The 16,562-nt window shown below is 32.1% G+C and overlaps 1 protein-coding gene across 1 annotated transcript; it reads left to right on the top strand.

Annotated features, from left to right (window-relative positions):
• The first annotated feature begins 366 nt into the window (after window positions 1-366).
• Window positions 367-15,725, top strand: LOC106068081 (lysophospholipid acyltransferase 1-like). The gene is made up of 14 exons (XM_013227370.2): window positions 367-669; window positions 879-1,011; window positions 2,954-3,099; window positions 3,521-3,598; window positions 3,855-3,947; window positions 4,408-4,521; window positions 4,741-4,867; window positions 5,094-5,141; window positions 5,344-5,434; window positions 6,406-6,507; window positions 6,716-6,819; window positions 7,981-8,178; window positions 9,484-9,635; window positions 10,764-15,725. The coding sequence occupies exons 2-14, from the start codon at window positions 931-933 to the stop codon at window positions 10,969-10,971; spliced, it is 1,542 nt and encodes a 513-aa protein (XP_013082824.2). The 5' UTR covers window positions 367-669; window positions 879-930; the 3' UTR covers window positions 10,972-15,725.
• Window positions 15,726-16,562: the final 837 nt, after the last annotated feature.

Below are 16,562 nucleotides of genomic sequence, written 5' to 3' on the forward strand. Positions count from 1 at the left end.
ATTATTATTATTATTATTATATATATATATATATATATATATAAATGCTTATGTTACCTAGGATCTTTTTCGGCCATCTTTAACCTTTTTTCGACCCTGTGGCTGCATGCTAACTTATAGATTACAGACATTACTTCGATAAAAGAAGATAATTAATTACGTCCTACGGTACGCATTTCATGTGTCAATCTAGTCATGCATGTTATCCGCGTATAGATTACAGACGTTACTTGGAATAATGATTGTATCGAGCAGGTGGATCTTAATCTCAAGGCTTATTGATTTGTTCGCCCAGATATAGACCGTGTTTTTTTTTTTTTTTTTTTAAGGACGGCTCATTCTTTCCCTATCTGTTATGCAAAAAGTGATATGAGTCTCCATTGCTAATGATAACTTTTCAATTTGTTCTAGCACTCCATGACCAATGTGACGTGGGTGCCAGTTGTTAATCGACATGTAGCCATGGCAATACGCATAACTTTGGTTTTATCGAGATTTATCTGGAGACTGATTCTGGGTGCGTCTCGAGGCTCTCCGACATTTCTTTAAAAAGCATTATATTCTACATTTAATTAATTGTAGTCCCGAGTGTTAGCTACTAGACTCTATCTCGTCTGCAATTAAGTTCGTCAGTTGGTTTTTGTTCGCGCCATTGTATTCCGAATACGGGTAAAAACATGTTATTTGGTTTTTCGTATATAGATCTAGATTCTAAATGATCGCGTATGTCATAGATCTAGATCTAGATTTACTAGAATAGATATAAAAAAGAAATGTGCTTATGTGTGAAACAAAAAAATATTTCTGGTTTTAATATAATTATTTAATTATTAAAAATGCGAAACAATTTAAACAAACTTTCATAAAAAATGTGATAGGCAGGTGAAAGGTCACTCCCTTGGGGTCATAAACATACGATCAATAATCATCATGGCTCCGGTGTCTCCTCTTTATGACGGCTCTCGCCTTTTGTACATAGTTACAGATAAAACTGGAGTTCCTTTGGATCAAGTGAGAACGTTTTCTTTTTTTTGTTGTCGATTGTCTGTTTATTTATGAGCAAAGCATGCACCGAGGCTCTCAGTCTCTCACTCACTGAGACTCAGATTGCGCCTGAGTGAGTCTCACTCAGTGAGTCAGTGAGGAATTGAATAGTTTAGACAGTTTAGTTAGTATATTAGTATTATTATACTTATACTTATAGTCATAATATGATGATAATATACTATAATATAGTCAATATAGATCTAGTTCAATTCTGACAATAGTGAATAGTCTCAATAGATAAATAACTTAACTTAATATTAGACTAGTACTTAGAGTCAGTAGAGTTAGAGACTAGAGAGTGAGGCCCCAGACACTGAGACAGAGTGCAGGTAGGCCCCAATCATAGGTCAATTGAAGCCCTACTCACACAGTCTACTCAGCCTACTCACTGGCCCTAGTACTAGATCTATGTCTATTATTAGATAATTATATCAAACTGTAATAAAAATCATGATTTAAATGGTTCTAAATCAACACCAATATACTCAGGTGTATCTCAACTTGGCCCAAGGAAAAGTTAAAAGTCTTGGGCCCACTACTATTTTTAATTTACACAGATCTAAATGATTTATCGAATTGCGTTATGATTAGTTCTATAGATCTAGAATAATAAAAACAATACAAGATACAGACATTTTGCAAAGAGAATTAGATGACTTACAGATATATGGGAATCAAATTGGAATATGTCTTTCCACCCAGAAAAATGTCAGTTATTAAGAGCAACAGAAATACTAAAACAAATAAATACCACTTATCTTATTCATTGTAAACCAGACTTAAAACGCAGAATACCTAGGTGTTATTGAAGACCTTGTAATATGGCCATAGAGTTTTTAGTTTTGCGTTTTTTTTTACAATAGTTAGGTTATAGTTCGGTCCAATCACTATAGTAGACCCTGTCTCTAATCTCTGTTTGTGATGCAATATTAAAATATGATACCTAGGATCCTTCTGTAGCATATCAATTCCATTGCTAGATGTTATAATAAATGAAAAACTATCATGGAATCCTCATATTGATGAAACTATTTTAAAAAATCAAAGCATTATTGTTTATTAAAAGAAATTTCTACGAATCAAATTTTATAAGAACCTTTCCACGCAAGAAAATGTTAGGAAACTGAAACAGACTCAATATAGAGCAGTGAGATTCATAATTAACAAATATTCACATTTGATTAGAGTAACACCTTTAGTAAAATCACTAAGTTTAGAAACCCTTCAGAATAGAAGACTTAAAAGTAAAGTAGCAATTATACATAATTACTTAAAACACTGAACTATAATCTTCAAATAAAAAAACAAAACCTAATAATAAAAGACTCAGACACAAAGAAAAAGGCACATTCCTTGTTCCATATTATATGCTAAGACAAATTTATACAAATGCTCCTTCTCCCCATTCCTATGTTCTACTAGAGTCTAGAATCTAAAAGTAAATCTAAGTAAAATCTAGTAACCGAGGAGTGAATTGAGAAACTAAAATTCCTATGACTACTCTGAATTCTGATTGTCTTCTGAGCTGAGGTTGTCTTACTCTACACTCTGGAAAGGGGTAATATCTTTACCCCTTGTCATGCTGTTCCCTTAGGTTGACCACTCCACCCTCTGAATTTCAGAAAAACATCTACAGCTATCTTGCAAGTCATGTTAGAATTTTAAGGTGGTAGTAGCACATAAACTTTTGGCACCAAACCATCTAGCCAAATAAGGGTGGAAAAGTTCTTAGATAGACTACAATGTCGCCCATCAATATTAAGAAATAAATGCATAATATAATGCATTAAACAAAAAATATAAATATTTCATAGAAAACAAAAAAGATAAGATGTGTAAGATGACTGACAAACACTCATTTTGTAGAAATAAATTAAAACATTTTTTTTTTTGGTTATAATTTCAGGTAAACTTTGTCACTGCACAGTTTTCAGCCATTTTGTTAGGTTTCATATTGCGTGCTTTCCTACCTCACAGTGCTGGCAAGCCTGTATGGCGCTTATTGTTTTGTTTGATAGCAGGCATTGGCCTCCTCTATTTCATGATTGGATGGTAAATCTGTTTGTACTGTTTGAAATCTTTAGTAGCTTTATTGTTAAAAGTAATTAAATGGGAGCCAAACCCTGAGTTTTGAGTTTGAATACCTGAGTAGGCTAGAATAATCTGAGCTATAACAAATATTTATGCCTTGCCACTTCTCAGCAGAACTGAAAATATTGTTCCTTTAATATTTACTCTTTTTAATTTACCAGTAGAAAGGGATGATATAACATAACTTTTATGTGTGAATCGTAGATCATCATGACCCAATGACATAATTGCATTAGTAGATGAATGAATCAACAACATAAAGAAGAAGAAGAAAGATTAAATAATCTATGTGAATCCATAGGATAAATCAAATGAATGTAAATCGAATGGTTATGTTCGTATTTTAATTTTCTTATGAGTTTATTGTACACAAAAATTGCAGGTCCATGTGGATAGTTCTACTGCAAGTTGCTGTTTGCTATTTGCTGCTGCGCTACTTAACTACTGGATATATGCAATTGTATGTATTAATTTGACTAGAATTACAAATATTCTTTCAAAATTATAAAAATGTTAGTTCACTTTAAATCTGATCACTTGGAATGGCATCTAACCAAATAATTTTTTTTAATTCAGAAAAACAGTAGGACATTTAAAATGATAAAAGTGTGTATATAATTGAAATTCTTAAAGCATGTTAAATTGAGAAAAAAAGAAACTAATTATTATGAGTAGCATTATGAAGAGTCATGTTGTTATTTTCCCTCTGTTTTCAGAGTTGTGTTTTTCTTTGCTATGGGTTTTATGTTGGTAATGTATGTTCTGAGAAATATGAAATATTATGATGATCTTTGTTATGATGCTACATAGTAAGTACTATTTGATTATTTTAATGCTATTTGGCTTGTATTAGATACACTTTATATCTAGTCTTTTGCAATATTATGGTGATCTATGTCATGATAAGTTAGTACAGTCACATGAAATACTGTACTCATGACTCATTCTTAATTTTTTAATCTTCAGTCTAAGACAATGCCTTATTATTATGTTAAGATGTAAAATAGTAATCAATCATAGCAACTATTTCCCATTATCAGGACTCACCTCCCCAAAAACTGTTATCTTATTAGTGCAATATTTAATATCAACAATAACTAAGCAATGTGGAAGATTGCTATTTACAGGCTCTAAACGGGAGATAATTATGCATAACAATTATTAGCTAAATAATCAAGTAGATTTTTATGTTTGAACCACTTCAGGCAAGTTTGTTTCACTTTTGATCAAACTGTGTATTGCTAAATGTTGTTATTTGACTTTCCTTAGTCCACTCATGATTACTACTCAGAAAATCACCACACTTGCCTTCAGTATAAGTGATTGGAAGCTGCATCAGAAAGGTGTAAAAATGCAGGAGGAAAGACTGAAGTGGTCTGTCAGGTATGTGTGAATGTACACTTTGGTTTCTTATAGTTATAATGTTTTTTGTTTGGTGTAATGCACAAATTGTAAGACAAATTTCCATAAGGACAATAAAGATTATTATTATTATCTAACTTATTGAAATTTTATTTTGAGTTTTTTTTTTTTTTACAGATTTTTTCTGTTTCTCTTCTATGATATGCGTGGAAAAATGATTTTGATTTTTAACATTTTCAGAGAGATACCAGGCTTTCTTGAGTATTTTGCTTTTACTCTGAGCTTCCAGGGCATTCTGGCAGGTCCATTTTGTCATTACAATACATTCAGAGCTTTTATTGAGGGCAACAATAAGGAGAGACTACAGGTAAGTGGAGAAATTAATGCTGTTATATGCTTTAGTATTGCTTTTGTAAGAGACAGCTAGAGAACTCTTGCAGAGGACACAGAATACACAAAAAGAAAGATACAGCCTAAGATGGAGACAAGAGAACATAAATCAGCCATCTGCTCACAATAGCTTTGTCTGCCCTGGATGTCGCTCTTGTACTGACACAAGTAATTTAATATTTTTTAAATTTTTCTTTTTGCAGGAAAGCAAACTGGCTGTAGAATACATGGATGACCCCTCCACTGTAATGGTAAGATATCCATTAATTAATATTGCTATCATTACTAATCATGCCAGAAGTCTTACAGTTATATTTTGATTAAACCTACCTCTTTGCATAAAGCGTTTATTAAATTGGTTTTCCATTAAGAAATAGTTAATGTTTACATTTATAGCCTTGTGATTGTTAAAGAGAGTAACAATGTTTATGAAAACACTATATACACTTATAGAGGGCTGTTGCCAGCAAGATAGCAGCAGTATTTATGTGGATATTTATAACGGCTGTGGTGCAACCTAAATTCCCAGACAGTAAAAATGTTGGTAAGTCCAGTTTATAGGTTAGTAAAAATATAAATGGAATGAATTGTTAAAGAAAAATTGATCTTGTAAATTTGATCAAATTATTTGTTTTAATATTCAGAAAATGAAATTTGGTTTCATTGCTCGTAAAGTTTTGAAAAAATATAAAACGATGGCATTGTTGTTACATACAAAGAAGTAAATCTCTTTACAGCTGTAGCAATAAACTTATTTAAATAATAACATTAGTTATGAAATGAAGAAGTTAAAACTCGGTGTGTATAGAACAATTCCTATTCTTGTGGAATACATTTACTTTTTTCTACGCCAGACTGCATTATCAGGGATAATTGCCTTGTGGTGTGATATTTTTTTTGTTGTTGGCCTCCTTCAGTCATAGAACGACTATGGTTCATCACAGAGCACACTTCCCCATGTGGCTGTGGAGCCCTATTTTGGAGAGACACTCCTGTCCACAGATCGCGCAGGTTAAGGTGGCTTTTGCTTCGGTGGTAGAGGAGTTTACCATTTTTCGGATTGTTTTTCTTCCTGAGCTGAGACCCATGTACTTTTACTGTCCATAGCTTTCTTTAACTGTCTCTCTCCATCTGGTGCCGTCTAGAGCTATGTCTTCCCAATTATCAGTATTGATGCTCACTGATTTGGGGTCACGTTTTATTACATCTATGTAACTGAGGTGGGGGCGACCAGTTTTTCTTGTGATATACACTTTGGATTATTGTCTTCGGTGGTCCTGAATTTGAATCTTGCCTACCGCCATTCCCTGACATCCTATACAAAGTCTGGCAAGGGACATAATCTTCCTTTTGGAAAGAACTTCTGAAATTTGTTAAATGAATATAAATATGATTATTGTGTTCTTGCACACTTTTACACATCATTTAGAATTTCATCTCAAACTATACATTTTTCTGAGAAAAACTTAGCCAATTTGTAAAATGTAAATTTATTTAATGTTTTTATTTGTCCAGATCCAGAGTTTATAGCCAGTCATAATATGCTTACAAGATTAGGGTACCTGTATATATCCCTGTTCTTTCAAAGAGCCAAATACTATGTCTCATGGATACTAGGTTTGTTGGAGTAATGTTTAGACTTAGCAAACATAAGACAGTTAATTCATTTGAATTATATAATTTAAAAAAAAATCATATAATAATGGACGTAGTAGCAATGAATTTTTGTTTGAAGCAAAGGAAGTTAGGAACATTTTAAATACATTATTGACATTTCTTTTAACCATGCTCTTATCAAGTCATGATGGTCTACTACTATTTCCAGCTGATGCAGTGTATAATGCTTCGGGTCTTGGCTACATTGGTAAAGATAATGATGGCAAGCCACTGTGGACTGGCATGTCAAATGTATTTGTGTGGAAAATTGAGGTAGGTATATTTGTAGTTCTAGTCATATTTTTATTTGTTTTGTCTTCTCATTTCCTTGATGTCTTTGTGAAAGTTGTTTGGTGCTTTCACTCTGTGTCTTAAGCAGATAAGCCAAATGGAGGCAACACTCAAATAATGAAATCAAATAACACATCCGAAAGGCCAACATTATAAATTAGTCAACGCTGATAGCAAATGTAGAATAAGTAGTTTAAAAATAACGAAGGGAACCATGGAATGTGGTAAAGCTAAATCTCTACATCCTTAAAACTGCCTCTCTCTAAAGTCGTCAAAAGTATTCTGTTTACATTTCGTCATTCTTTCTAAAATCTAGTCTTGTTTTTACTAGTCAAGTTATTGTTTCTAAGTCAAAACTTTTTTTTCCCCCTTCTATGTAACAAATAACTAATTTCTTATTGTACCATTACATTTTATAAAAGTTTATACTTATTTAATAAAAAAAAATAATCTTTGGCATGAAGCATATGTAATCAATAATTTAGCACATGGATTTATGCTGGCATTAATAAAAAAAAAACTCATTCTATTGGGTTTGAGTCTGTCAGAAGCCTATTGATTGTAAGTCATAATGAAAGAAAAGAAAAATAAGATATCAATATTCTAAGTTCCCTTTGCAGCCCAGAAGTCCATAGAGCAGATTAAAGACTATTGCCATTTTTATGCTGCCAGTCATGACATGTGCCTGCATAATGATCAGTCACCTTTACTTTTCCCAGTATGACTCAGCAGCATCCTAGAAACCTTAAAAAAAAAAAACCTCTTTATCTCTCTGTAAATTTGTGTGCTATGGACAGTGAAAAAACATTGGCCTCAGCTCTGTAAGAAAAGCGTGCCCAATGAAAAATGTCTGGCTTCGCTACCACCAAAGTGTATGACATCTTAACCTGCATTTTATGTGGACGGGAAGGCCACTTGAAAATAGGGTATTACGATCACATTAAAAAGTGTTCTACAATATGAACCATTGCTTTTGTAGGACTGCAGGAAGCCAACAAAACTCTGTATTATTGATCACATCTGTTGTGATTGCAGAGTTGGTTTTATTTTTGTTATAGGACAGTAAAAAAAAAATCTGTTGAAAATTGTAAAAATTTTTCTTGTCACTGTGTCTTTTGTGTTTCTTCACCTCATTAATTCTAGACGGCCACCAGTTTGAAAGTCTACCTGGACAATTGGAATATAATGACCAGCCATTGGCTCCGACATGTATGTTACATGCGTGCTCCTTTCCTGAACACATTGCTCACATTTGTTCTGAGTGCCTTGTGGCACGGACTCTTCATTGGTTACTATGTGACATTTGTCTCAGCTGCTTTCTTTGTACAGGCTGGAAGAAAGGTAATCCATTTAGTGAAATTGTCTTTACCATTACATTTAAAAACTAAGTTGTTTTTTTATTAAAAAAAAAAAGCAAGTGTTCCATTTTTTGGTTGAATAAAATCATTTTCCCTTTAAGTATGTAGAACGTTTTTTTTTCAATATTTATTTATAAATTATATATATTTTTGTTCAAAATACTGGTCAGATATTAAAATAAGAAAACCTGACAAAAGAATGAAAAAGAAGTTAAGAACATTGGGTTTGTTAAATTCTTATTGAACATCTTGAATGATTAGCCATTGATTGTTAAACAAGGAAATCAAAATTATTTTAGTTGTTAATTTAAAAAAAAGATCATATTGATTAAGATACTCTTTCATGATTTAAAGTTTTCTCTTCAAACTGTTTGGAAAGTGTTTCTGTTTTCCTAATTTCTACTTTTAGTTACTCTGAGGATTTTTAAGATAATACTTAAAAAGTTAGAATAGGTTTGGCTTTTAGAAATGTAAAGATTTCAGGTTGAAAGATTCATAACTAGTATCTTTCAAATTTCTATCCAAGATGATGAAAGATAATGTTCAATTACTGATAAGTTTCAAGAGATAAGTGAGACTAATACAAAAGAGGTTTATATGAAATAGACAACTGTCTGGCTAAAACTAAAATCGTTTTTTGGTTTTGGTCTCCACCAAATGAGAGTACGACAGAATAAATCTTTTTACCTAACAATGAAAATCAATGTCTATAAAGCAGTGGTTCTCACCTCTGGGTGCTCTGTAGAAGGCATCTAGGGTGCCTCAAACTCTTCCATCAAATTATGTCTCCATAATTTGCCTACGCTGGTGTGGACAGTTGGCCAAGTCATGTATCTTATCTCATGGTTGACTATGCTCAAGGCAATTTTTTGGTCGTGCTTAGAAGAGGACTGCATAACAGACTCCCCCCCCCCCCCTCCCCGCCCAGAAGTGCTATTAAGATCATTTTTCTCTCACTGGCATAGAGGAAAGTAGCTTGCAGCAGATGGCTGAAAGACACAGCTGGAAAGCTGTCAAAAAGGTCATAGGACACACATTTGAGTCTAAAAAAAAAATACCTGTGCGTAAGTCTGGTACCAGTGAAGAAAAGACTAGTAGACCTCCTTTGTCTGTATTAGAAGTGGTAAGATGCAGGTTGCTACTGGGTTTGTATGGTCATGTGAAATACTTTACTTATCCTTAATTTCTGAATGGAAGACAATACCTATTATTAATGTGAAGGACACGCTATAAAGTGAGGTTAAATGGCAGGTTATAATCTGAAGTTGATATGAATTTTATTTTTCAGATACGTCAAAACATTAGGCCATTGTTTCAGTCCAGTAGTGCAGCTAAGTTTGTGTATGAAGTGATAACATTCCTAGGCACTCAGCTGAGTCTTTGTTTTCTAGTCTTGTCTTTTGTTATACTACACTGGGAGCCAACCATACGATTCCACAGGTTGGTACTTAAATGGTTATAGAGATCAAGCAGTTGTATTTAGGCTTTGTACTTCTATTTTACTTATTTAAGTTATCAAAGTGTTTTCACCATATTTATATAGATAAGCTTTTCCTTGGGATTAAATTTTTTTTCTTTTTAATTTCCATTAACTGGGGGAAAAGTAGTACTTGCCTTTTGGTTGGAAAGATTGGTGGATAATTTTTTAAATTCCTTTTCAGATTATTTCTTCCTATTTTATATAATAACCATTAAATCAAGGTAGATTTCTACTGTTATATCTTTTGTTAGAAGCCTACATTAAAGTTTGCACCTTTTCAATATTTCACAGTCTTCTCTAACTAGATATATGAGCAATATGTACATTTAAACAGCTGATATAGTTTTCTTATTTCAAGTTTTTATTAACCTATAGCATATGTGTGCCAATATTGTTAGGAAATATATGTCAGTACCAAATTTTTGTTGGTAAAGTATTATTCAATATATAATTCTCAAATTTCTTGTTCTAATTGGAGAAAAAGAAAGAAAAGATTGCAGTAGATAACATTAATCATAATATTGTTATATCATTATTTCCCCTTTTTGCAGCCCATAGTCAAATAGTTTTTGGGATATACCGATCTTTTCTTATAATTATATATCTCATCCAGATCACAATCACAATACAGTTGGTGTGTAAATGCTAGCATTGAAAATTTGTTTTGTTATATATGTTTTAAATGTTTCTTCAGAATTAAAGATTATTACATCCTAGGGGCGTAGCTAGGAATTTTCCATCATTTTGGGGCCTAGGGGGGTTGACCTCTTAGGGGGCCCCTGCATTTTTTTCATAATATTTAATTTTTGATGTAAAAAACACTCATTTGGGGGCTCCCTCAAGTGGGGGCCCGGGGGGATTTTCAAATTCTCCCCCTACCCTAGCTACCCCACTGCTAACCATCCAGAGGACTGGGGAGGGGTATGAATGGTGACGGCATGGTTTGACCCCAGGACTATAGAGGGGACATTTCAGAGCACATACCACACAACCAGTCAGCCATCCTGAGTATACTAATATTAAATCTTTAAAAAAATATAAGTGTTAAAGCAAAGAAAAATAATACAATTGTTATCCCTACTTTTCAGTTCATTCTATTGGTGCTGTCACATAATTGTTGGAATTCTGGTGATTGTGCTGCCTTCTAAAAGACCTGAGAGGGATGAGACAAAATCCCAGCAACCAGCCAAACAAGAGAAACAGTCCCAGGATTCTGTCAAAGATCAAGAAGAGTTCCCTGCTGACGGTGATTTTAAACTGAGAAAGAGAGAGGTGATGTCAGTGCAAAAGTCCTAAAAGTAGTCTGCGGCATTAGTTGTTGTTTTTAAATCTGCATAAATAGTGAAATACAATTTCATCTTATATAAATATCTTTAAAAGTTATAGTGTTACTAGATTAGACTACTTTAGTTGTATGTTGATGTAGCCAACATGTTTGAACATAGAGATATTTCAGATTGTTTGACAAACATTAAGTTAAAATTTTATAATTGATATTAATGAATTCTAGGGTAATATTTATTTAAACAAATCAAACCATAAAAAATGAATACTTTTTATTTAAGTCTGTAAAATTTGAAAGCTAAGATTGACTTATGATCCAATGACATTGTAAAATTATGACGTTCCACCACCTTAAATAAACATTCTGTTTTGTTCCAACTCAAATACTGATTGGGAAAAGCTTATGAGGGTGGTTTCTTTAGTGAATGTCTGCTTGCTGTTGTAGCTTTCTCAGCTAGAGCATTTTGGTCCTGGCAGGGAGGTAAGGGGATATTTTGCTATAGAACCAGCTTTGCAAAACAAAGCATTGATTTCTTGTGGAATATTTAAGCAGCAAGTGTGTTTGTGGCTCTTGCTGGCTTAGCTGAAACATTTTCAACAAAACTTTCAAGTATCAAGGAAAATAAAATGTAAGAAAGTTTTCAATATTTAATCAAAACTTTTCTTCATAGAAATGTGTGGCAATAGAGATGTTTGACAATACATGGTAGGATGTTGTGAACTGGATCTTATTTTAATTTTGAGTGAAATTTGGTATTTATTTTTACTGTGTTTAAGATCTACAATCACTTTATTGTGGCAGGGAGAATTGTCTGTATTTATTATGGTTTGTTATTTATTTTGTTAGGTCAGTATTGTTACAAATAATTCTGTTTATTGTATTCATACAACCATTCCTAATAAAATATTGTGAGTTCATTTAATCTAGGGTCTGATGAGTAGTTGAATATCAATATTCTCTTTTTTTTATTTAATTATTTTGTTCCATGATTTCATCCTAGTTTGATTTTTAATTACCATGTGTCCAAGGTAACAAAATGATAAAATGATCATGGTTAGTTTTGCACAGTACTTTTGTAACAATGAAATGATGACTATTAAAAAAAATAATGCAATGGTTGAATAGCACCACAATGAGACATTTTATTAGTTTTGAAAGAGATCCATTTAAGGACAGAAATCTGTGGTGGATCATTTGTTTGGGAATATAAATATTTGTGAACAAAAAAAAAAAAAAACTTACAGAATTTTAGCAAATTATTTTTATGACTTATTGAATATCAACTAACAATTTTTTTGTTGGAAAATAATCATAACTTACATTTCAAAGAATTCTGCTTGACTATTGTGAGGAAAATAAGCACACCTAACACCATTTGAAATGTTATATTACCATGAAAACTTACTTGGTAAATGTCATAATATATTATTTATTTAGAAGAAACAGCTGATAATCTATAGTGGAATGTATATCTGTTACTCTTTTTGGAGCATTTAACTTGTTGCTAATGATTTTTATAAAATAATTTTAAAGAGTTAAACTGGAAGTCTAAACACATCATTGTTTAGAACCAAACTACAGGGTGTGAACAACATAGAGTTGTATCATTATGATTATTTAATCTATTGATTATGTCTTTAGTTACTTTTTGTTTTTCAAGAAAGAATTTCGCCCTTACAAATGTATGTCAAGTCTAGTTACCCTTTTTAAATTTATTTTCGTACACTTAAATTATGATTAGCAATATTCTCAGGCAAGACAAATGCAAAATTGGATATTTAGAAAATAAGCTTACCATTCTTTTCTGGACTATGCGAATGACTAAATTTATTTATTTACCTATGATGTACTATCATTCTGTGTGCTTTGTTTACTTTTTATCATCTCAATTTATTTGTAACAAGTTGCTACTCTGTTGGAATTGTGACATCTATTTCCCAGAATTCCATTGTGGCACTTGATAACATGAATCTCCTGTTAGTGTAATTTTATGTTAAATTTTTATACTATGATGTAAAAAAATAAAAAGGTTAATACAAAGAAGAGAATACCATTGTGAAAAAATACAGAGGAAACTATATCTACTTCACATGTCCAAGATTGTCACTAGCCTAGATTTGTTCATTAATTTTCTTCTTAATTTTCTAAATATTTGTTTCTATAAATTTCAAAGAAAAAAAGAATAAGCTGCAGGACTGTAATATCTTTTTATTGCAACTTTATTTTCACACAGGTTTTTAACTTAATATAAAATGATGCCGACTATCTGATGATGTAATGGGTTTTTTATTAATAATAATTAACTACTTTGTTTTTGCCCTCTAAGTATTATTAAATTATAAGGTATTATCTTGCAGTGGAAACACTTTTTTTTTTGGACAGTACGGTGGTCCCTTGACTTTTTTGGAAGGGCTATATTGCAGGTTTAAAAAAAACATTAATGGAAAAATACTCCACTGATTTTTTGAACACCACAGATTTTCCCATGGCCGCCCAGTATATATATTTCATGAATATTGCATAAAAAATCTCATAAATGACATTAAAAATTTTAAAAATTACTTTAAAAATACTACATATATTAATTCGAACATTAAAATGTTCTTTTTAGTAACAGTTCACTTACTGTATGTACCATTCCTTTTATACTGTAATGCGACATACAGTACAGTATTACATGTTACTTTAAAAAATTACTAAATATCTAAGGAGTGTTTAAAAAAAAACAGTTACCTTGTAAAAGTTATTAAGGGAAAAGGAAATAGTTATCTAAGGGTTTAAAGTGTTAGGGGATGTCCTGCAATATTGTTCACTTCCAAATGCTTGTTGCAGGTAGGCTTCAAACGTACCTCGCAAATGTCAGGGAAACACTGTATACTGTATACTAGGAGACCAGTGATTCCCAAACCATGTAGCTCATGTCCAAGCTTCCTCATGGTGGTGGTGTTATTTTGCTTAGTTTTACATTCTTTACTTATTTTAAAAAGTGAAGCCAAAGTTACTATAAATGTATTTAGAAAAATGAAAATGTTGAAAACACTGTCTTGTCACCATATGGAGAAACTGACAGATGCACTCTGTCTATATAGCTTTTTAAAAAAATATTATTATTTTAATTATTTGATCCTTAACTTTTCTTTTTTCTCTTTTTTAAATTGTTCATATTGTTTTAGTGCAAGGTTTGATTTGGTATTGATATAAAACCTGCTGCTCATTGTAGAAGTTGTGATATCAAGATGTCGATGGTTGTGTTACACTGTGCTAGTATACTGTAGCATTCCTTGTCATGATCATATCTCTACTGAACACGTCTTTTTCTGAACATTGTAACTAATTATGTTGTGACAAGTGAATATAAAAAAACAACTAGTTTAGGGTCAGTCTGTTGTTTTATGCTTTTATATCACTTGTAAATGTGTTGAAATCATATTTTAGGCCCTTATCAACACACACACTAAAGTTTCCAAAATGTCCTGTTTGCTATCGTCTGGTCAATGGACAAATAAGTTTTGTTACAGATAGTAAAAGGCACACAAATTGCATATCTCAAACAAGTACAATCAGAACTGATGTCTACAGATAAATACATGGGTTAGTCCACCATTTGAGTTTGGTTTGAGTGGGTTAATGAATATTGAGATCTTTTTTTTTTTTTTAATTCTCTTGGTGTTAAGAATTTTTAAAATATTTCCCTTAATTTTTTTTTTTTCAACTTTTTTTTTGTTTTATTTCTACAAAGAATTTTTTTCATTATATTCACTGGAAAGAAAAAGAAATATGTAATTAATGCTTTACTATGATGCTGTCTCGTTGTTCCCTGTTGACATGATGAACCTGGTATGTAACTAGTACTGCTTTTATACACAAGTATTTATTTGTTGTGCATTGCTTTTGTGGAGGTCAATCATTATTGTTTTAAGCCTGTCTGAGTTTGAACATAACTGTCTGTACTAGCTAGAACAGAAAACTACATTTTATGTCCTCTCTCTTCAATTAAACAGAACTGTAAGAACTGTTGACCAAGGGATATTTGATGGACATAAAGGTGATTTAAGAAAAGATGTTTAAATGTGAACATTCTATGGAAATTAATTAACAAAAAAAAGCTGCAGTTCTTGTACAACAATATATTGATAATTAGTAATAGATAATATAATTTGTTTAGAAAGTAAATGGGTGAAATTAAAAAGACTCCCCAGAAACTTACCAAATGTTTCTTATCCAATTCAGTTTTTGTAGTTGTTGAATTAATCCTATAGTATTTTACTAAATAGTTTTGCTATACTGTCATAAAATACAAATTTAAAAAAAAATAAATCCAAACATTTTTTATGTACCGGTACACTAATATTGTGCTTTTGGAATTTTATTTATCGCACTTTTATCGTGTGTATTAAATTATTTTAGTTATCTTTGGTTTGATTGTTTTTTATGTTCATTGTAAAATATTTTTAAGTCAAATCTCACATGATCAGTAAGGTGTTCCCAAGCAAGTTGTATTTAATTTTCCAGAAAGATTGGTAAAGTTGAACATTTCCTAACACATGCACTCAGCCAGTTTTTGTGGAATGTACTTTGAGAAGGAAATAGTCTGGTATTAGAACAAGATTTGACTTATTATGCTTGATTTATTTTTCAAGAGTTGTTTGACGATTTGAAGAGGGAGATTTGAAGTGTTATTGTTAACTTTTTTTTTTATTTTGGTCATGATATTAGTTTTTGATGCTGTCAAAGACCTAAGTATTACATTGTCATTTTTATTGAATCTTTACTTCAGTTGTTTTTTGTGTGTATGTTCATGGGTGTGATGGTCTGGAAGGGAAGCCGCAAGTTATGATATGTAAGGGTAGCTGGGTGCAATAGTATGTAAGGTTAGCTAGGTGCAATAGTATGTAAGGTTAGCTAGGTATGTAAGGGTAGTTGAGTGTGATGGCATGTAAGGGTAGCTGAGTGTGATGGTATGTATAGGGTAGCTGAGTGTGATGGTATGTATAGGGTAGCTGAGTGTGATGGTATGTAAGGGTAGCTAAGTGTGATGGTATGTAAGGGTAGCAGCATGCAGATCAAGGAATTGATTTTGACCCTGGCAGTCAGACATCTGTCAGCTCAGGATTGATTGAGAAGTAAAATGAATGTCCCATGTGAGGAAATAAAGTGTAAAGGCCTATTTCCTTTTGTGAAGGAATGGTGTGAAAGTAATATACAAATCAACTTATTAGATTTAAAAAAAAGAAATACCATTACACACATTAGATTATGCTTTCACTGATTGCTACATCTACATGTAAAGGCTAGCACTTTATCATAACTAAAAAGATCTGATAAGATAGGCGGAAATACTGTTCAGAGTTGTATAACTTTGAAATCTCAGGCGATCCACAGCTACTAAATGTCCCGGCAGTATCCAAATCATCACCTTTCTAAAACAAGGCAATTTACAACTCTGTCAAAACTATAGCTTCGTAAGCCACGCAGGACATCAATGAAAATGTACAATTTTAATATAAACATAATAAAAGATATCCAGAACCTCTACAAGCAGGCCACTAGTGCAATGTACTTCAACAACAACATTGGGGACTCGATTAAAACCGCAGATGGA

Source organism: Biomphalaria glabrata, chromosome 17 (assembly GCF_947242115.1).
Source record: "Biomphalaria glabrata chromosome 17, xgBioGlab47.1, whole genome shotgun sequence".
In the NCBI taxonomy this organism is placed as follows: Eukaryota; Metazoa; Mollusca; class Gastropoda; family Planorbidae; genus Biomphalaria; species Biomphalaria glabrata.

Bases quoted from the DNA above. Each gene is read 5' to 3' on its own strand.
- LOC106068081 (XM_013227370.2), top strand. From the start codon at position 931: ATGGCTCCGGTGTCTCCTCTTTATGACGGCTCTCGCCTTTTGTACATA. The intron at 6,508-6,715 runs GTTTGTTGGAGT...TACTATTTCCAG, and splicing joins CTATGTCTCATGGATACTAG to CTGATGCAGTGTATAATGCT. The intron at 8,179-9,483 runs GTAATCCATTTA...TTTATTTTTCAG, and splicing joins TTGTACAGGCTGGAAGAAAG to ATACGTCAAAACATTAGGCC.